Source organism: Aulonocara sp. 'chitande type north' Nkhata Bay, linkage group LG20 (assembly GCF_057382095.1).
Source record: "Aulonocara sp. 'chitande type north' Nkhata Bay isolate Kocher_YH1m ecotype deep benthic linkage group LG20, A_spYH_male_GT1.1, whole genome shotgun sequence".
NCBI lineage: Eukaryota > Metazoa > Chordata > Actinopteri > Cichliformes > Cichlidae > Aulonocara > Aulonocara sp. 'chitande type north' Nkhata Bay.
This window is the reverse complement of record NC_141363.1, coordinates 5,670,858-5,692,603: the sequence shown is the minus strand read 5'-3', so window position 1 is coordinate 5,692,603 and position 21,746 is coordinate 5,670,858. Positions and strand designations below refer to the sequence as shown.

The 21,746-nt window shown below is 40.9% G+C and overlaps 1 protein-coding gene across 6 annotated transcripts in view; it reads right to left on the bottom strand.

The window, feature by feature from the left end:
- Positions 1 to 509: 509 nt before the first annotated feature.
- chl1a (cell adhesion molecule L1-like a) overlaps positions 510 to 21,746 on the bottom strand; it is a 47,928-nt gene continuing 26,691 nt past the window's right edge. Inside the window, exons 16-30 of one of the 6 annotated variants that reach the window (XM_086276585.1) lie at positions 21,518 to 21,622; positions 19,296 to 19,493; positions 19,086 to 19,156; positions 18,754 to 18,976; positions 17,817 to 17,932; positions 17,190 to 17,394; positions 16,865 to 16,987; positions 14,951 to 15,136; positions 9,624 to 9,662; positions 9,115 to 9,177; positions 8,552 to 8,665; positions 8,107 to 8,268; positions 7,607 to 7,783; positions 6,562 to 6,634; positions 510 to 922 (exon numbers count right to left, since the gene is read on the bottom strand). In XM_086276585.1, coding sequence (XP_086132711.1) covers positions 709 to 922; positions 6,562 to 6,634; positions 7,607 to 7,783; positions 8,107 to 8,268; positions 8,552 to 8,665; positions 9,115 to 9,177; positions 9,624 to 9,662; positions 14,951 to 15,136; positions 16,865 to 16,987; positions 17,190 to 17,394; positions 17,817 to 17,932; positions 18,754 to 18,976; positions 19,086 to 19,156; positions 19,296 to 19,493; positions 21,518 to 21,622 — 2,069 coding nt within the window. In that variant the 3' untranslated portion in view covers positions 510 to 708. The remainder of the gene's footprint in view (positions 923 to 6,561; positions 6,635 to 7,606; positions 7,784 to 8,106; positions 8,269 to 8,551; positions 8,666 to 9,114; positions 9,178 to 9,623; positions 9,663 to 14,950; positions 15,137 to 16,864; positions 16,988 to 17,189; positions 17,395 to 17,816; positions 17,933 to 18,753; positions 18,977 to 19,085; positions 19,157 to 19,295; positions 19,494 to 21,517; positions 21,623 to 21,746) is intronic. The other 5 variants (XM_086276587.1, XM_086276588.1, XM_086276589.1 and 2 more) reach the window with 5 other exon arrangements.

The following is a 21,746-nucleotide window of genomic DNA, read 5'->3' as shown; positions in this document are numbered from 1 at the left end:
TAACTCATCTGTCTTTCTAAAAACTAATAAATGCTGCTGAAACATTTGTCTGTTTGATATGTAAAAGCAAGAAAGCACACGTTTGATATATTGACACAAAAAGAACATCAACATTTTGATTATAAAAAAATTACAAATGATCAACTTTGACATTTGCATATTAACAACCAAACTGTACAGTAAAAGAACAGTATTGTAATCATAAGAGTGATTCTGTCTTCAATAAATATGACACCCTGCGTTGAACTATACGGCATGAATATGTAAACATGCTGCAAACACATAAGCATATCTACTGTATGTGTTAGTTTCATCTGCTGTGTAAAAAAATGTTTTGACGTTTAAATGCACACTTACTCTGTGGAAAGTGATTTATCTTATGCCTTTGTTACAGTAAAAAACAAAAAAAAATTAACAATGTAGATGTAAAACTGTGGCTGAAAGGTTAAAAACACTTCATCATTAATAAAATTATCAAACTTTAAAATCTTACATTAATCACTTTTCATACAGGATGTACAAAAACACACTTTCCCCCCTTTTTTCTTACCATTAAAGGCTGTGGGCAAAACTTCTACCCGCTTTTTTTTTTTGCTTGAGTCAGTTCCCTTATTTGGGTGTTTGAGCTTTACTGAATGTTGGGAATCTGAATGAAAAAGTATCCTGAAAGGATCTCAAGTAGAAGTCAGTTCAGTTGGAGCTCGGCTTTTATACGTTCACAAGACTGGGTCCGTTGGGCTCGCTAACAGAGCCTCTATGCCTGTGTCCAGAGTACTCCCCAATAAATGAGCCGTCCTCATTGAACTCTCTTCCACCGTCTGCATAGTCGCCTAGGGTGTATCTGCTGACACTGTCCCCAGTTGCATCATCTCCTTTCAGGGAACACAGGCTACCGCCCTTCAGTGGCTTTTCATCGCTGTCGCTGTCATTAAGAAGAACAGAGAAGGATGGCTGAGGTCAGCGGTGCAGTGGGTAAAATAAACTCGTGGTATAGCACATCAAACAGTTTTGAGCGCAAAACATGTCGCCTTAAGAGGCCGTCTTTGACACGAGCACACTGCACACTATGTATTTCACACGAAATTAAAAGCTACACACACAAACACCAGCAAACAGAGAATAATCAGCACATATAGCCTGCCAAATACTTGCTAAGAGAAACACGGGCTCATGAAGCAAGTTCTTATGGTTTCAATACATCACTAGAGGCAGTAGGCAGGGGTGGATCCAGCGGCTGCACAGCAGGAAAGGGAGCACAAGGGAGGCAGGAACGGGTTGGTACAATCACTTCACTAATTGCTAATTGCCAGGGCTTCAGGACCGAAGGCAATTTCAAATCTCTTTAGAGCCAGCAATGGAAATTGCCAGAGAGCAGTGAGAAAGAAGCCGAGAGGGAGGTGTGTGTGTGTGTTTGTGTATTGGGGTGGAGGGCGGAGTGGAGGGTAAAGGCTGAGAAAGGGAGAAGGAAGAGAGGAGTGGAGGTGGGGCATATGCAATCCCAGACAAACAGCCTGTCATTCGTAGTATTCCCATGGGCCCACACTCCGGCTGAGGAGATTAGATGCCAATTTAAGGCTGGGCGACTGGCCAACTTGCAGGTGTCTTGCTACAAGACGTGGGGGTCACCTCAAAGCACTGAGGATATTTTTCCTCCCTGTCTTTCTTTTCAAATTCTCTAAACGATCAGTGTTTGGCAACACCTCTATCCCTCTCTCACGCGCGCGCGCGCCCGCTCTCTCTCTCTTTGTATTCATAACACAGAGCGTCTGCGTTGCTCAGGTGGCACATGCATGATAGCGCCATTTGAGGCATATTGCAGTTGACACCTGTGTCAAACAAAAGCTCAACATTTTGAGCAGGATTTTAGCACAGAGACCCGGTTCAAGCTGAGATTTTAAAATGGCTCTCCTTCGCAGGGATTTTTTAATAACAAATCTTATCTGCCCGTTTTCATGAGGCCGTTTACAATGCAAGCCACATAAGGTCCACATTTCAGCCCTTATCAAACCTTCTTTCTCTGACGACTCTAGAGTGCTGCAGATAAGTGGCTGTTATCTAACAGCAGTGGAATGCCACCGCCGCTGCAGCCCGCCCACAGTGACTTTGAATGCCATGATAAAATGGGGCTGAGTGCTTTTGAGCCCCTCACTCAAAAGCTACAGGTGGAAAGGGGGGGGGGGAGGTAATTAAATTTGTCTTCCTGTTGACCTATGTTGACTTGGTTTTTTGGGGTTGGGTAGAGTGGGGGCAGCAAAACTTCAGGTGCAAGGTGTATTTTTCCCGATCGTGAAGCTGAAGTTGTTTGTATTCTAGTTTCAAGGTGTCTGGAGAAATAACTTCCCTGCATCTGCTGCCTTCTCCCAAATTGCACATAAAAATATGAGCAGTATGAGAACATGAGAGCTTTCACCAGACTAGGAAGGGGAAAAAAAGAAAAAGAAACACATAAACCGGCTGAGGAAAAAATTGCATCACACGCTTGGCTAACGGCCTGCTCCAGCCATGACACCTGCTGTTCTTGCAGTGGACAGAGGGGCAAAGCAATAGAGGGCTGTCTACAAAGAGAAATCATCTGAAGCATAATTACCACTTGTCAGCTCCCCAGACACGTGGCATACCGGTGGGTGGTCTATTGCCTTTAGAGATTCAAAGGGCACTACAGAGCCCTGAATCCAGCTCTAAAGCCAGGAAAACAACATCATAGTAAGGCTAAGGGCACTCTGGGGGACAGTAGTCAGAACAGACTCATGAAACTAACCATGAGAAGCATTCTAAACAGATAGTTGCAGCAAAGCATCTGCACTGGCTCACAAACAAACACCAGGGTTTCTCCTGCCCTGTGAGCTCCGAAATAAAGTTTGTCAGAAAGAAATTCAATATCACAGCATTCTCCGTTTTTTGCCAGTTCTTCACATGTGGAAAAAAAGAAAAAAAAAAAACTTGGGCACATTCTTGAGACTTTCTCTACCATTTCATCAACCTTGCAGAAAATAGTACTTTACCAAAAGGATGCCTGGAAGTCTTGCAGCACCTATGCAGAATCGTAGCCACCACTTCATTTTTTCTTTTTTTTTAAAGCATGCAGCCCTAAATGAATACATGTAACCTATATTGAGCCAATTAATGCATAATACAGTCGCAAAACTACTAGAAATGAGTCACTCAGAGGGTGTGGACACAGTTATTTCTTGCTTGCCCTCACTGTGTGAGCGTTTCTCTTTCAGAATACAAAATCTTCAGAGTACAGAATCACACAAATGTGATTTATTAAAGTTTGTGGCTAGCAGTTTACTGCACGTTGCACCATTTCTTATCTGGCAGCTGATTTGGCTGCGATAGTTGCTGCTAAGAGTGTTAATTTATTTGGAAAGTCAGGGGGAGAAGTTATGAGAATGAGCATATAAATAGGACTGGTGGATGGCCCAAAGCTGTGAGTGCTGTGCCAAAGCTTTGGCTCTGTCCTCTACCACTTCACCGTGATTATTTGGAGCTGTGCCCCAACATATTTGTGGTCGTCAGTAATACTGCTACTTTGATTCAACAGAGCAGAACTTCATGTGGAGCATCAGGAGGAGAACAGCTATCCAGGAAAAAAAAAAGAAATTTAATTAAATTTTAAAAACGCATATGTGCCAGGTACCTTTACAACTGTTTATACTGACCCTGTAATAGAGGTGACGTGTCCACTGCATACCTTGTCTCTTGCCCTATGATGGCCAAGAAAGGCCCCAGTCTCCCATGAACTGGATAGCAGGTGAACCAGGGCTGTTAAACATAAGGCCCGGGAGCCAGAATCGGCCCACCAAAGTCTCCAATCCAGCATGTTAAAGAGCTTTAGAAAATGTGAAGGAGTGCATAGATTTAGCACTTTTAAGTATATTTTTTACAGTTTTAAGTTTTACAGTGTTTCCTGACAAAGACTGCTCCCTTACACCAAACACTAACAGATAAACACTGAAATAACAGGGACGTTCTTGTTTTCCTACTATTACAGTAAAATGAATTTTTACTCGTTTTTATAATGAATTTTCTGTGAATTAATGAAAACTTTATATTTTATAATTTTTATAATTACAGGCCAGCTGTGGAAATGGAGTAACATAGTTTTCTGTAAATTTACACATTTATCATAAGTGGGTCCCATATGTGGCGCACGTTGTAAATTGAGTTTGACAGCACTGGGTTAAAAATAAATAAATGGATGGATAGTATCAAAAATGTCTCTAGATGCTCAGACCTGGAGCAGGTTAGAATATGTCCTTGTAATTTTAACTGTAATCTTACAGAAAGTGATTGTTCCCACAGCTGGCTGAGAGTAAGATTCCTTGATTTGACTTAATAAATAGCTGCAGCTTCACACGGCATGCACGAAAAAACAAAAAACAAAACAGGGATGCCTACTCTGGATAAACACTCCGACTGAGCGATTGGATTTACCAAGAGAACAGCTGCCACAGCCTCTGAGACCCCACAGGCGTTTCCCCTTGCTCCAGAACGAACAGCTTTCTCAGGAAACGCATGGATGGCATTTTTTCTTAGTCAATTTCTTGCTCTATCATCAGGTCCGCTCATTTTTGACCTGCTAATTTACACGTCTCTTGCTAATTTGTTTTCATTACTGAAACGAACCGACTGCATCTGTTCATTTAGTAGATTTCCTGCAACACTTTTCACTCCCATTGGCACTTTTTATCACAATTGCGACATCAAGCAAATCTGAGCCACAAAGTAACTGTGGTCCGTAATACAAAAACAGGGTCATGGACACTGGACAATCCATTCTTTCCTGTTTAACAGAATTACAGTCTTGGCAAGAAGCACAGGAACGCAATTGGCAGCAACCACACAATTGTGAGTAATCATGTTCTGAATAATACGATGACGAGAAGAATCAAAGCAGGCAGAAGAGGCTATTTTAGGTGCTTTCTGCACAAACAAACACACCATTGTCACACAGTTGCCGCAATGCTGTCAAGCAAAATAGGATTCGCTCGATTCCCCAAAATTATCACCGTAGCAGCTAAACAATGCAAACAATGGAAATTCAACAGCTATTATAAAGTACAACAGCTGCCTGCCTCGGGCTCAAAGGCCTGGTTTTTCACCGTATATTTTCCATCAGCAATTATCGTGTATCCAGAATCTGTGCGTGTGCAGTAGGAGCTTCCTCTTTTTTAAAACTACTTAAAATTATTTAAGTAAATCTGCATCTATTAAGTTCCCAAGTAAGCTGAGGCACTACAGACAGGAACTAGTTATGTTTCAATAACCTTTATTATGCCTAAAGTCATCTTTCCATGTTAAAGTTTGCTAAACTATTTTATATATACATATGAGCAAGCACTTGGCAACAGTGGGAAGGAAGAACTCCCTTTAAACAGGAAGAACTATTAGTGGGTCTAAGACTTAAAGCTAAACTGAAATTAAAACTTCCTTTTGTAAAAACAAGAAGCATGAAAGAGAACAAGACTTGCAAACTAAACGAGCTTCCTGTTTCTAAGTGGAATCCAGTCTTAACAGTATGGCGTGTCTTTCACTATGCGGCCGACTGCAAATGTCTAACTTTTTACGCAACACAACTGTATTTGAAAGGAGAACTTTGTCAGTAACACAGGCTCATGTCAGTAGTGTGAGACTGCAGTGAAATCACAGTTTAATTGTTGTCTAGATTTACCAAAAAAAAAAAACAGTTTAAATAGCTGGTATCAGAGCTGTTGTCTGAAAAAGATCTTTTAAAGACTGATCATATCTATAAATCTTTTCTCTGTTGGATTTTGAAGCCGTGCAAATGCCAAGTAAACAAATGCATTTCGAGGTTTGTTGATGCCTCCAGCCTGCCCCAGCTGCAGTCAAGGGTGTTTGTTAACTTTTTACCTGAGAATTTTCATAAGGGAGGGCAAAAACTATGGACATTAGAAGTCTATGGAATAATTGTAATATTTAGACCTTTTGACTAAAATTTGCAGCATTTATCTCAAAGAAATATATGCAGTAAGTTGCGTTACATAGAATGACAGCAAGTTAAAAAAAAAAAACACCAATAAAACACTCAAACGCACACACAAAAGGAGGCAAGCAGTGCACAAATATCCCCCCCCCCCCAAAAAAAAATATTAATGTCTATATAAAAGCATACACAGACTAGCACACAAATGGCCTACTGATGCCTAAAGCAACTACGTGACTTAAGCACTTTGCAGAACAGACACATGCACGTCATCAGGAGTAAAAGAACATAATTCCAACTAAAAGGGAACAAAGCTTGTGCTGTGTGTTAACCACTACTTTTAACTACACCGTGTGATTACCTAGCCCATTAAATGACGAGAGCACTGGCTTCTAGGTTCATCCTGGTAAAGCTCATGAATGCGTGGTTTGCTTTTAGGTTGGGAGGGAAAGACATCACAGTGATACATGACAAAAAAATTATTTTTCAGCCAGAAAACATTTAACATATGCACAACATATTAATTACAGCATAGTGATTTTTGAGATAATAAAAAATAGATATTTCTCATCAATCTTTGGTACTGCAGCGTGCAGAAAAGGGGTATAGCTCACCTGTAGTCACAGAAGGTGTCATCATTCATTTTCTGTGACTCCGTGTCAGAGTGGGGCTCTTCCTTTTCTTTCACTGCAGAGAGGGCAAGACAGGCACTTCAGCACCATTGTTAGTGCAGCACTTTCACACAAAGATGCAATCACATTTTACTCGTGTGTGCATCCATAAGTCTCCAGATTCAGATTTATTTTAGAAGATCTTGTCTTTACCATCCTACAAAGGGAAAATAACTCAAACAGCAGTATTTCTGGAAACTGCAGAAATGTCAAAACTGGACATATCTAAGCTTAAAAGATCCACTTAGCGATACGCAATCTCAACACTGTAAGATTAGAAATTGAGAAGTCATGACCAAAAGCATCTGAGAACAGCTAAATCTGTGTAAACATTACATTAAGTCTTTACATGGAAACCCTCTCTTCTGCGTGTCTAGCACAAAGTGCTAGATGTCAGCTCTTTGTGCAAACAACACTTTGAAAAGACCAGTTGCGTTTGAGAAAGCTAAAAGAGGGGTTCCTTGAAAAGAACTGGATGGGCAAAAGGGGGGAATCCAAAGGAGCTGATGAAAAATTCAGTACTTTTTGTCTACAGCTACAGCAGGCAAAGAAGTGGAGTAGGCAGAAGATGGGGAAGCATAAAGGTTCAGAGGAAAGAAACAGAGTGAACAGACACTTTGCAGGCAGGCCCATTGTGAGACTGAATTTGACTCTGATACATGGCAGCACAATAGTGAGATGGAAGAGCTCGGAAGGTCTCCTCAGGTGAGCAGGTGAGAGGAGTGCAACAAAGGCAGCTGATTCCCGCTTGTCTGTCTTGACAAGTATGAAATCAGCGGTACTAAGACAACTAACACGGCCGCACCAATTGTTTGCAGCTTGTAGCTGCTGTGCAAAGGTGACCCACATGCATAAACAGGTTTGAGCTCAGGGTTGAGGCCCAAGTTATAAAAAAAGCATCATCCTGATAAATTGGTAGTAGTTTTAGGATTTCAATTTTAGCTCAAAATGACTTAGGGGACTCAACCCTGGCTAAGGACTAACTGACCTTTTTCCATGGCGAGATTTTCTTGTCGCTGTGGCGATGGCGTACCTGCATACTTGCCACCTTTGTTTTTCCGCAGAAAGCAGGCAATGACCACAACAAGGGTGAGCAGTGCCACAGCGCACATGGTCCCAATCATCCAGCCGTGGGTTGAAAAGCTGCTCTGCTGACTTGCAGCACCTGAAAACAAGTGAAAGAGAGCTCAAGAACCAGCTTTACACACCGACTCTATTAGGTGGGCCCAACCACTCGAGCACTCTTAAACAACTTGATCTTTGATTGAAAAAAAAATGTGATGAGCTCAGGTTTGATGTCACACTGACTCTTTACTCAGATGTTAGACAGGAAGAAGACAAAAGCAAATGTGCATGGATTCATAAGAAAGAAATGAATAAATTCACACGTTCAGCACAGTCAGTCACTCACTCAGTCAGTTTGATAATGATATGCTGGTGTTGTTATCACTAAAATCTACTGACGCTGACAGTCTTTGCTTCTCTCACCTTTGGTGCGTGTCTCGATAACGTCTTCGAAAATACTAGCGTTATCGAGCAGCCTCTTAGCCATGAGGCGCACAGTGTACACCGTCCCCGGTTCGAGCCCGTCAATTATGTGGAAACTTTGAGAAGCGTTTACAGCCTCTGAAATCCGCCAGTTCCCATCACCTACACAGCCAAGCACAGGAAGTGCACAAGCAGCAAGTCTGTATTAGCAGAAGAGGATGTGCTGTTGGCGACTAATAAATGGTTCTCCAGTATTATGGTTACACTAAATATAACTTAAACACATCTGAATCCATTTTTAAAGGGAAGGGATTGAAGCAACCAAGGAGGCTTACGCTATATTTTTTAGGTGTTAATATAAAACATCCCTAGGTGTACCTGAACATGATACAACCTTAAATTCCTATCAATTTTTAGCAAGGCGGGGACAGGAAAAGTAGCTTACGGTTATTCATATAAGCCACATAAAGCTGCAAGCTCCTCTGCTCTTCTCTGGCAGTCCAGCTGATTTTGGCAAAGGTGTCACTCACGTAAGAGCTTATGTTCAACAGGGCTGGAACTGATAAAGAAAGAAGAAATAGGGGGAAGTAAATAAGGAGGAAAGGAAAACACAGACAGGCAGAGAGAAAAGGAGAGAGAAGGCAGGAAAAGAGGATTAGCAGAGGCAAATAGGATCCCCTGCAGCTTGAGAACAATCCGTCTAGCAGAAACCCTTCAAAAAGACAGTTCAAAAGGCATTTCCCGGCCCCAGACTTAATTGAGTGGAGTTGGATTTGGGCTCATAAAGGGTAGATATATAGATCGTGGGCGGGAGTGACATCTAGTTTTCCCTCTACGTTAAATAAAGCTGGCATTTCGTGGCGCACCCCCCACCACCACGAGTAGATATCAGAGCAGATTGAAACAACTCCATGCCTCGAATACTGTTGTTACTTGAAAGTTCAAGTACATCAAGACGAGCTCACAGGCTTAATATTGGCTGCGCATGTGTGAGTGTGAGCTATATACCTAAAGGAGGATGAGTAGAATTGCCTGAGATAGAGCTGGGAACAGAGAGAGAGCAGTTGTAGCCTGGAATGAAAGAGAAACCTCAGATGTTAGATTCCTTCTACAAAAGCTGTCAAGTCTAATATATTGTGCAACAAGCGAGACTACATAAAGGCGGAATTTGTTAGAGCGACTGGGAAAACTGCATTAATGGCAGTAACTGCACAAGCACAGCGCAACTTATACCGCGGTAGACACCCTGTAACTGCAGCACAACAATAAATCTGACTTGCAAATTTAAACCACAACTGTCACTTTCCGGCAAATGATTTGCACAAAGAAATGTCTTTCTGTCTCTCCCGAAGTGGTATACAGGACTCACCCAAATTATATTTGTACAACTATAAAGGACATGTTTTTGCTGAGGCTATGGAAAGCTACTTGCTACACCAACACGCCTACAACCTCGTCTGTCTCTACCACCACTTCTATGTTGGCTAGCTACACCAGCTGCAGGCGGTGATACATACTGCTCTGAGCAGGGGCCACAGCTGGAGTCTGGGACAAATCTTCAGAGGGATAAAAAGAAATCGAAGAAGCAGAAGATTACATGTTTATGAAAATCCCGCTTTAAGGTTTATAGACCAGGCACACAAACACATGCTGACACATTTGCAGGGCCACCGGAGAACAAAAGTGCATTCTCACAAACATATACAAGCTCTGTGTGTGTAGCTGCATCAAGTGCTGTTTGGATTTGAAGTCTGGTTGACATCTGCACCACTAGAGGGCACTGTGCAACCAAAAGATGACACCTATGTTTTTTTTCTGACAGTTACCTACGGAAAATTACTAATAACCTTATTCTAGTGATGATACGTGCATATATAGCAAATAAAAACAAGAAAACACAAATATTTTTCGTTTTTTAAAAATGACTGAATTCCTGTTTTTTGTCTAAATTTGATCTGGTTTCTCTAATTCGTCATTTTAAACAAAGAGCTTGCACATACAAACATAAAAAAATATTTTGGTAATAACCAGTGTTATAATTTAGTCCCTTATATTGAGGGCTGGTCTTCATACGATGAAGCTAAACATGTGCTACAGAGGTGTTTCCATGGAGAACAGAGAAGAGGATAACATCTGGAGAGGTGAAAAGCACCAGCAACAATACCAGCAAAGTATATAATTATAGCTAGCAATATAGTTATTGGTTAATTGAGGTTATTTAACAATTTTGACATTTTTCACCCTTTTATGTCTGAAATGCTGCATTGTTTATTTCAGAGCTGTTTCTTTAAATATATGGAATACACAGATGCAGATGCTCAGCCTCAATTAAAATGACCTGTCTTTATTTATAGCCAGCTAAACTCTTCATGTGTTTAGTGAAGCAATAAAGTATTAAATGTAGGATATAACCTCAAACTAAGCTACAAAGAAAACGAAGCTGCGCCTTGTGTTTGTGGGGTAATTCAAACTCCTCATCATCAGCCGTCAGGTAATGAGTGATGTGTCGGCATGTATGATGGGATAGTCGACAGCCGCACATCACCTCAGCAGGAGAATAACAGTGATTGCTGAATGGCATCGAAAGGGTTTATCCCGATTCAGCTTGAGCCCAAAAATTTAAAAAGGAGGGAAATGAAGATGAGTAATGTGTACAGGGTAAAGGTAAGGCATTTGTTAACAATGTAGATTCGCTTGTGAGGTGGAAAGGGGAGCTAGTGTTTGAGCCGCCTTGCTAAAAAAATGTCAGCAAGCAGACATGTTGTGGATGATAAAGGCTGTGTTCACAGTTACACGCGGTTCCTTTTAAACTGCAACATAAACACTGCTCTGCCTCTGGTTTTACTACTTGCACTTCAAAACAGATGCTCGTTTATTGCATTTTAATATGCTATTTTGTTTTCATCTTGTGTTGCCGTCCGCACATTTGCAAGAACGCTGGTTACATTTTCATTCCAAGTAATGGTTTCATTTAGTTTGTGTTTATCTGGACCACAGCCCAGTTTATTTACTTATTGTTTTATTGTTTTCTCATGTTGAAGAATTTCGTTTCTTAAATTTAAAAGAATAACAATAATTTTTCTGATTAAAATGCAGCACCTGGAGCCTCACAGTTTACCTTTTATTATCATTTTCTCGGTCAACCGGAGATCGTTGAATTTAGATTTACCCCCCCCACACACACACACACATCTTGCATTGGGCCCACCAAACAGCTAGAACCAGCCCTGCATGTTTACATTATTCATAGTTATATGAATTTAAACAAGGTTTGAATTTCTAACTGGGGAGGAAAAAAGGTATCTTTACCTGTGGCACACATATTACCTCATTTGTGAATGCGGTGAATTCCTGAATGTATTATCTCTCACATCATTTGGTGCGAATTAAGTGTGCCGCTACCTGAGCTTACATTAAAATATCCAGGATCCAAAAACAGAGCGCAGCATGCAAGCAAAAGTTTAAATAACAAGAAAATCTGCAGACTGAACACTGGATAGCCGGGGGGGGGGGTGTACATAGATATCCGAGGTATAAGTTCAGACTGTGAGTGTTTTTCGAAAGAAACTCAAAGTAAATAAATAGATGCGTTCGAGCCATTAGCAAATTTGTTGCCGATAACAACTTAGGTGTTCAAGTGCTGTGTCGGGGAGCAATAATTTAATCTCCAGAGAAACTGGTTATTTTTGTGTGACTTTTGAGGCATGTGCTCCTCTGTGCTTTTTGTCAAGTTTGCAGCCTGCTTTATCTTTGCTCCTTTGTTATCTCCTGAGACCTGATGGAGAAAAATAGATATTTCTCCTACTGTGTGCCACGCTGTTCTCTGTGGCTGTTAGCTTTGTTTTTTTCTCCCGTTTTTTTTCCTGCTCGTGTTTCTCATGTTTCAACACATTCTTTTACCCTTTTTTCCCCCCTTTTTTTGGCTTGCCCTCCAGAAACTCACTGGCATTGCAAACTTTTCAAGCACAGACATGTGGACGCATGCACGGGTCTGCGTAATTGTTGTAGTTCAGACATGTCACTCTGTGATTTGTCCAGAATATTTTCAAGGCAGGCAGCTGTTTATCCTAGCTAAATGGTGAGAGGCATTAAAAGCTTATTCAGTCAAAAAAGTGAACTATAAAAGGACTACTTCAGCGCCTGACCTCACTAGCTCCCGTGCATTCATCTTTCTTTTTTGCCCTGCTGTCACTCCATCACTCCCCGTTAACGTCTCTAAATTCACTCTGCCCCTGCTCTGTGCTGTTGGTCTCCATAAATCTCCTCCACTGCATTGTGACTAACGTGCCCCGAGGACAGCTCTCTCAAACAGAGCTATTTTATCTCCGCATCGAGCCTCTACTCAACCATATTCACAAACAATGCATCTAATGGCTCTCGGGCCGGACATCCACCTACAAGATGCAGAGCTTCTCAAAGGAAGCATAAAAGCTCAGGAAGACTGAATAACTTTTATCAAAATATGCAGAGCCAGCAAATGGATGCTAAGCACTAGAAGGAGGAGCTCGTGGAGAGGATTTTATTCAAGATATAAATTAAAGCCACCACCATCTGTGTAGTTATTTGTGAATTAGTGAGCATTTTTTGTCAAATATAAGCTTTATTATGCTCTCATGTGACTGATTTGCTTCTACCTGACATCAAGGCTAAGCAAGTGATCTGCTCCAAGTCTACAACTTCTGGCTCCTCTGATAAATTCATTTGGTATAACATGAGTCAAGTTAGCCCTTAATTCTAAGACTTTTGTGAGGGTGCAGGCATTTCTTAGTTAGCAAAGTGGCACCAGCTTAATTCCTGCTTTCACTTACAGTCTCTTTAATCACATTATTGTAATTTCTCACATCGCTTTATTTAAAAGAGTCTTTAAAGCATAAAATATTTGCACACGTCCGTCGCCAGACTTCAAAACAAAGTCAAAAAGAGGAACCACAGCGCTCCGGTTTTAAATGAGCTGCACTCAATATGCTCAGCGTATCCTTTCAAAATTTCCAAATCGTCGTTTTGCTTTTAAACTCTAACTGGCTCAAGACTAAACCGCAGACTCGGAGGTTCACTCGGATCCTCTGCTCGCAGGTTTGTTGAATATTCACAGCCGCTGTCACACGAAAACTGGAGATGTACCTTTTTATATGCAAACTGCGGAAAGCATTTACAAGGACATTAGGGAGGCAATTTCACCGAGCTTTTTAAGGCAGCAGCTTGACACTTAATTTGCCCGTTTCGGTTACAGTAGCTCCCTCATCTTATATATATAATTTACAGTCTGAGGGGGCTTGTGAAGATACTTCTATTTTGCATTTGCTTCGCTTTTCTCATTAAAAAATGATATGAGCTTATAAATTTGGGTAAAAAGTTTAATCTTCAAAACATGTACATAAATTCTAGAATTCTGTAATATACTCAATGCTCTGCCCAGCTTTTGCTTTAATGGCATTGTGCACTTGAGCTGGAATGGACAAGCTGGTGCAAAGCCTGATAACCTGGTATGATTCGATGCTCCATGGCTTTTGAGCTTCTTTTAGTATTCAAGTAGTTCTACAAAGCTTTGAGTTGTGTTGGGCTCATTATCCTTCAGTGGTATGAAGCCTTCTCCACAAAGATGCAAACCACAGAGTACAGCATGTCATGCTGGAGTGCTACGTCATCTGGAGTTGATGCAATGCAGGTGCGGGTTTGATAAACTGCTTTTTCATCCTCTCTTCTCTTCATACATACACATTTCTGATTGAAGTGGGATTCATTAGCAAATAGGATTTGTTTCCAGTCATCCTCTGTGCAGTGCTGGCACATCTTAGCCCACCCCAAGTATTTGGCTTCGTTTCCCCTCCTGAGAATTGGTTTAGAGACGCATTAATGATCCACTAAGACCACAACAAGACAGATGTTTTTGATAGGACTTTTCTGATAGGGGTCTCGCTTTCTTTAGTTAGCAAATGTATTAATTCTCATTTTCTCAGTGAACAAAGCGTCGTGTATTGATCCTCTGATGGTGTGGTCTCTTTTGGTCTGCCTGATTGTGTTTTGGATACATCTGAGTTCAAGCAGTGTTTTAGCCCCTTTAGAAACATTTGCTCTGAATAACAATCTGACTTCTAACACTTTTAGTTAGTTACAATGTCATGTTTCCCCCTATCAAAATACCAATTAGTCCTTGAGCCACAGACATATTTGTACATTTCTGCCCTAGACAAGCACATCAAACCCACCTTAGTATCTTGAAGGACATTCTCAACTGAAGGATTTGTACAACAGAGCTAAAAATGTTGTAAAATTGCCCTTTCGTTTTATTGCTGACCTTGAAATTGTTACACCTTGTGTTTTTTAATGATTTAAATGTAGTTGTTCTCAGCTTTGCATGAAAATATCACAAATTTCTGATGTGATTTCAAAGTGGATTTTACTACAAATATTACTATATTCTGCTGAACTAAACAAAAACTGGTGCTAGATTGTTAAACAGTGTCTGACAAACACTCCTCATTGGAGAGGTTAAGCTGTGATGAGTGAGGCTCTAGAGAGGAAGTAATATTTCAACACACAGGTTTTTTCCAATCTCATCTTTCTTAGATGGTTTCTAAGTTCAGTTAAGTCCAATATCACTATCAGGACAATCCCTTCTTTTAAAACACAGCTTGTATGCACAAAAATGACAGTATGACCTCTTCAAAGTCTGATCTGTACTCACTTGAATTATACAAAGTAGTTTTGGCCTTAATAATGATGTTTCTCCCTTGTATGAATGAATACATCACAGCAGTGCTGTGTTTTATCTGTGGGATTTTCATATATTAATCCAATAAACAGGCACACTACCACCCAAGTTAAATGCATTTCATTAGCTCACCTGGCTCTGGAAAATCAGTTCGGCTCTCTTCGGCCTGTGGAGGCCCACAACCTGCTCGAGTGCACGCTCTGAGGTCGAAGCGGTAAAGGCTGTCCCCCTTTAATCCCTGAAGTGTCCAATGGTTGGTGTCAGCCCCGGTAATGTTGATCTCTTTGGAATCAATCACCTCGAGTGCAGTCTCATTAACTGTAGACGAAGAAGAAAGATGGTCAGGTCGGCTCACGTGCTGAGAGCGAGCCTACGATGTATCGATGCAGAAAAAGTCATCGCAGCTGGGTCGTGTGGGAGGTTAGCGTAACACGGCTATAATGAGGGTCAGCGGTCGAGGGAAGGAAGAGATGAAGAGATTTTATGCTGTCTCATGAAGGAAGTGAATATAGCAGATACATGTTGTGACAGGTAAGCTGAGGAGGAATACATTATGAGGAAAGAAGAGAGAAGATGAAAGAGGGAAATAAAGAGCTCAAGAGGAGGGGGGGGGGTGTAAACAAGTGGCAGGGCACGGATGAAAAGAGGAGGTGGAGAAGATGAGAAAAGAGAAAAGTAATAGGAAGTGGTAACCGAGCAGAGACTATGAAGGGATTTTTTTTAACTCTGCGTAAAAGGAAGAAAAAATTACAAAAACAAGTGATGGGAAGGAAGACAATGAGGGGGAAGAATGCATAAGGAAGCAGTAGAAGGAAACCAGAAGAGCTACAATCACAAGTAGCACAACATATCACCAAATATGCATTATAGATCAAAGTACAGTATGTGTGCACTGCTGAAAGCAACACTTCTTTTGAAACCTCCCTCAGTGATGCCATTACTGTGCCAATACCGAACCACAGGTGAGAGCTGATGTGCCAAGCCCATTGTACCACATTGCAAAAACAATGTTTGGGTTTTTTTTGGGGGGGGGGGGTTGCAGCGGCAGTAGAGAGCACAGGATATTTTACGTTGTCGACAACAGATCACACAGTGCTGTCAGGAAACCAAAGGATACTGCACATACAGCGCAACATATATTGTTTATTCATAGGAACCAAATTTTCATTTAAGTGATATGGTGAATCAGTTCAACTAAAAAAAAAACACACCCACAGATTGCAGTGTGTGGGAATAACTGTGTAAAGTCTTACATCTGATATGGGAAAAAAAAAGGCAGAAATAGAGGGACAGAGTGTATTGAAGAGCTGGCCAGACTCTGTGGGTGCTGTTGGAGGCGGCACAGGGCTGTCTCTGCCTTCACATTTTACACAAAAGACTTCAGAAATGTCAGCCAACGAGAGTGTAGGCTTTGAAAACAGAGAGTGTAATGAAAGCCCCTCACTCACTTGTCCATTCTTACTGTACTACAGCATAAAGGTGCTTTTTCTTTTTCTTTTGCAAAAAGAAAAGCTTCTGAGTGATAAATGCAAAAAAAAATCAATGCAAATAAAATAGCACAAGAGGCACATAGAGCACTGGTTTAAATGCTTCTTTTGGGAGGATATGAGATAAGAAACACAGAGGAAAGTGTCAAGCCACGGGCTAAAGTATCTTGAAACAATTAGGCCGTTGCAGACTGGAGGAGGGTTCAGTGTCACACAGTGCCACCTACTGTCTGGGACGACGCCACACGAGATTAGAAGGGAAAAGGTGATGTGCAGATGATAGTGTATGCAACAATGTTTTTTAAATCGAAATTAAACCTCCATATGTGTAAATCGAAGCTGTAGTATCACATATCCACCCCCTCTACACCTCCTTCTCTCTTTAATAATCTTTTCCTCTCTTGCGTCCCCTTTACCGACGCTGCTGTTGAACGACTGTTTACACTTCGCCCACTGTAACACTACAGACAAAGCCCTGAGTTACAGCAGAGACAACTCTGTTATGATGGAAAACCTCATGTAGGTTCAAAGGTCTACAAAGTGTGGTGTGTTTACATACTGAGGTGGTACTGCAGGAGGTAACTGGTGAGGATGCCATTTGACTTTGGCGGCTGTGCCCATTCCAGCCTAACTGAATCTCTCTGGATGATGGAGGAAGTAAGGACGGTAACTTGCTCTGGAACTACACAAACAACAACAGTGGTAAGATAAGCACACATTTTTTTAAAAACTGGGATGAAAAACACACTGATCTAAAACCGATCTTGTCACAAGGATGCAATTCATTTTAAAGCTGAATTCATAGTTTGTACAGTTTTCAGCACGTGTGCATAAACGCCTGAAGCATGGGTTGTTTAGCGTGTGTGATCACAGTATCACCTCACCTCCCTCTGGTGTATTAAAGGTCACCGGATCACTCTTGGGTCCATTGCCCTTCTTGTTGAAAACATAAACAGTGAGTTTGTATTCAGAAAAAGGTTCGAGTCCTGGCACAATGACATGACTTCTGTTTCCAGAAAAGGACATGGAGTGACTCAAATCTAAAATCTTGTCGGGATTCAGGAGACTTCTTCTCCTCACCCAGTGAACCTGTGAGAGGGTGGAATATAAAACAACAAGAAGGACAGTAAGATAATGAAAGAGCTCCTTTACACACACATCTTTTTGTCACTCTTTTACTTTGCCACTGTGCATCCTTCAAACTTTCAACACAAGTACAGCATTAAAACTCATTAAATGATAAATTTGGGTATAATTTTTTAAAAAATGTTTAAAAATTATATCCAACCAAAAGTAAAACTCTCAAAATGTGCTGTCACGATGAGAGTACATGCAGAGATCTCATTTTAGAGTTTGTCCTCCAAATGACAAAAATCATTCCACCAGAAAAAGCGCGCTATTCAGAAAGCAGACATTGGAGGATTTTCAAATACCGAGAAAAACACGCTGCTGTTTGAAGTTCCTTTGCTGGAATTGAAAATGCAGAGATGTTTGAGAAGCTGACAACTTACATTATAACCACCCAGGCGACCTCGCACCGTGGCAGGCGGAACTGGGGTCCAGCTAACCCTCAGAACAGTGGTGTTGATCACCTCCACAGCAATGTCCCGTGGTGCCGCAGTAGGAACTAAAGACGGTGGGAGGAAGTTGAGAAACACAGAAAGTCTGTGAACAGCAGACCTTTATTCCGACTTTTTTCCCAACATATTGAAAATAAAATGTTTGTAGTTGCAGAAAGTTACAAAATACATCAACCTGTTAGATTAATACAGTGTTTTAAGCTGAGGAATGGTGTTCTGTTGCTTGATGAATTGATGAGTCAAAACATTGGTGCTGGTATAAAAAGCCAAGAAAGTGCACAGAAAATATGCTGAGCTACATGCAAAATGAAGCAAATTAGCTACTGAAAGCAGGGGGAAAATCCACACCAGACACAAAATGGCACTGTAAATATTTTCTACTCTACGCGTTACTGTAACGACAGGAGCACGGCAGACACTGGAAAGTGAAGCAGCCCTCGTGCCTCAGTAGGCCTACAGCGCAAAGCGTGTCGTGATCTATCAAATCCCCAACAGCTTCTGAGACAGAAGTGGAAATTTGACATCCCTCTCCTCTACAAAGGTTATCTGCCACCTGCTAGCAGTGGTGTTTTTTTGTTTTTCCTTTTACAAAAGGAAGGAAAAGTCACTACTGCACCACCTGCACAGGGTTAAAACCTTGGGTAAGTGGAGGGGGGGAGAAAAAGAAAAGAACTTAACCTGACACATTTTCCCGCAGACAATGCCAAAAGACAACTGAGAACACGGTAAAGAATCATAACACGAGAAGTTCAGAGTTAAAAGAAAACCAACAGACAAATATGCCAGTTCAGCTTTGGGGTATGTTGTAATGAAGTCAGTTGCAGGTAATTATATCGTACGCTGAAATATATTAATACATACTACTCACCATCTTCCCCAGAGTAACCTGTAACAGGCTTAGGCTCTGGCCCCCAGCCGTAGCTGTTTCTGCTCAGGATTTTAATCTCGTAGGGGACAAAGGTGGGCGTGTTGTTCACGAGAAACACAGATCTGTTGACCATGTGCTCCGTGAAGCTATCTTCCACCCCGAGTTGGCGGTACTTCACTTTGTACTCAAAGCCTGGGCCGTTGCGCTCAACAGGTGACAGCGGCTACAATATGACAGTGCAGAGAAATTGTTACAATCCTATAACAACTTCTAGTGAAAATTCTTACAGATAACAAGTCTTTTAAATTTAAATGAATAAACAATTCTCATACCTCCCAACTGATTTCCATTTGATGAGGATGATGGCCTTGAATTTTGATGTTTTCTGGGTTCCTATCGGGTGCTTTGGAGACATGTGTGCATTTGTATAAATCATTTTTTGCAGAATAAAAAAGATGCCATTTTTAATACTAAAACTTGCATGCTTTGACATGTTACACATAACCAGAGAGACATTTTTAATAAATAGGAGCTGGTCTCACCAGCAGGGGGTGTTTTGTGTCGTTCAGTCGGCTCACTCGGGGGTCCGGGTCCAATGGCATTAACAGCATACACTCTGAACTGGTAGTTAAGGTTCCCGTATAGTTTTAGCTCAGCTGTTGCTTGGTTACCGGTGACTCTCTGTAGCTCCTTCCACCTTCCAGGCTCCCAGCGGTTCTCTTCATACTCCACTACAAATTCTGTGCTCACAAAGAGAGAGGACACACACAGTTGTGACAATGACACTGATTATTAAAAGCATATATTAGGCTTTTATACTTTTGCTTAGATTATATCATATAGAGAGGTTATCTACACCGCCGATCAGTATCTATGAGTGCTGATTTACCCCTTCCTTGATAAATGAATAATTCAACATTATCAATCAATATGAGATTACCAATACCACTCATGCATTTCTAATTATGAACCTGGAGGCAGGGACCATTAGTGTAGTACAATGTGAGTAAGAAAAAAAGTACCAGGGAGAAAAGGATTTCTGGTGGTATTATGAATTCTCAGATAGACGATTCATATTAACCCCTTTTATCACCCTTTCTGTGCCACGAAACTTCTAGGATTAAGGGTTGTGCTACCTTCTCTAATTTGAATTTATTAAATTAAGAACTGACAGTGGTATTAACGCTAGGGCCAGAGCTGAAGGGGATAGTGAGAAGGCGCTTTACCACGCTGTCATTAACAGCGATCAGAAAGACAAATTGGCACATCACAGAAAGAGCTAAAAGCCTCCTGTCCATTGTATATTTTTGCGCTTCTGATTTTGTTATCTTCCTAAAGACTAATTATGTTCATTACTTTACAGTTTTCTTTCAATCCTATATTTTTGGTTATGATGTTCATTAGCATGCACTTAAATAAACTCTGTATAGATATGTAGTATATAGGGTTTTTTTACTGCTAATGTTTTGTGTGTCTTTTGAAAGCGCCCCCATGAGCCTGTGGGTGACTTTGTAAATAATCTGGGGGTTTTTTGTTTTGTTAAAAAAAAAGGCGTTATGTTGTTCCTGATCAACAGGTGGTGATTATGTGCCAAAAAACCTAGAAATGATACAAAAAAAGAAAGAAAGGAAGAATGAAACTAGTAAAAATGGCTATAATGAAAGATTCTTCTAAGAAAAAATGCTGTCATCCTTGTTAAATATTAACACTTATTGATGAGTATCACGGGATTGAAAATGCTTTTTGTTCTAAAAGATTTATCTGATTTCAGTCACAAAAAACAGCCATTTTTTCCCCACTGTAACAACCATCACAGCTAAGAATATTAATAACACAACACTGATGAACCCATACAAATTCTTACCACCAAAAATAATTTCACCCTCCCTTTTGAAGCCTAAATGAGAGACAAGCTACCTTGCTGGGATTCTCAGCGCTTTGCAGCTTTCTTCACTTGTTTAAGTGATCACAGCATCAACTAAATCTCTTTTTCACACGGGAAGCATGAAAACGCTCAGTGATTTGCAGTAAATCACTTGAAAGTTGCATCGAAAAAACAATTTCAGTTTTTAATAATAACCTGCAGACTTTTTTCCAACTGTGAAGCAGCTTTAGTCCGCATACTCGGGCTCTGGTCAGTGCATGCACGTACAGCACAGGTGTGCCTGAATGCTAATTTCAGTTGCTCCCTTGTCACAAGGGGTCGCAACATCGAATCGCCCTGGATGTTTTGATTTGGCAGAGCTCTACACTGGAGGTGTTCCTGACGCAATACCAAAGGGTTTTGTGTCTTCAGCTAGAATCAAACAAGTGACCTTTCTCTTACCAAGCAAAAGTGCAAACTACTACACTATGGAGGCACTACAGCTGTGTGCATGCATTTTATATGCTTTGTTTACTGATTATGCATTATACGATTCTTTTTCCCAGTGGCGAGGCTAAAGAACTGCAGAACTAGACAATGATATTGGACTCTCATCTGATGGTTGGGGTTGTGTTCTAACATTGCAGGGTCTTTACTTTAGAGCATGAAGTGCCTTGAGGTGACTCTTATTGTGAATTGGTGCTATGTAAATGAATAGTATTGAACTGAATTGAATACTCTGTTCAGTTAGGGTGTGTCTTACATGTAAAAGTAACTAATAAATGAAAAGTATTCAGTCACGTTCCATTTTTTTGTTATCCTATCTTTATTAACAAGTATTTACAACAATACACAAAAACCTTCTTCCAGGCTTTCTGCTTTTTGCCCATTAACTTTTACCTGTTACGGTGCTGTTATGATCGCTTCCAGATATCCAAGACAAAACAACATTCCTTGGACTGTCAAGTTCGGACAGGTCTAACTTTATCGGAGCATCAGGAACATCTGCCGTGCAGAACAAAAGAGCCGTCAACCGTCAACGTGATAACTAAAACATCTAGAGAATCTCAAATGTGTTAATGAACAAATACCAGAATATTTATTTAACTGTTTGAAGCCAAATCATTTC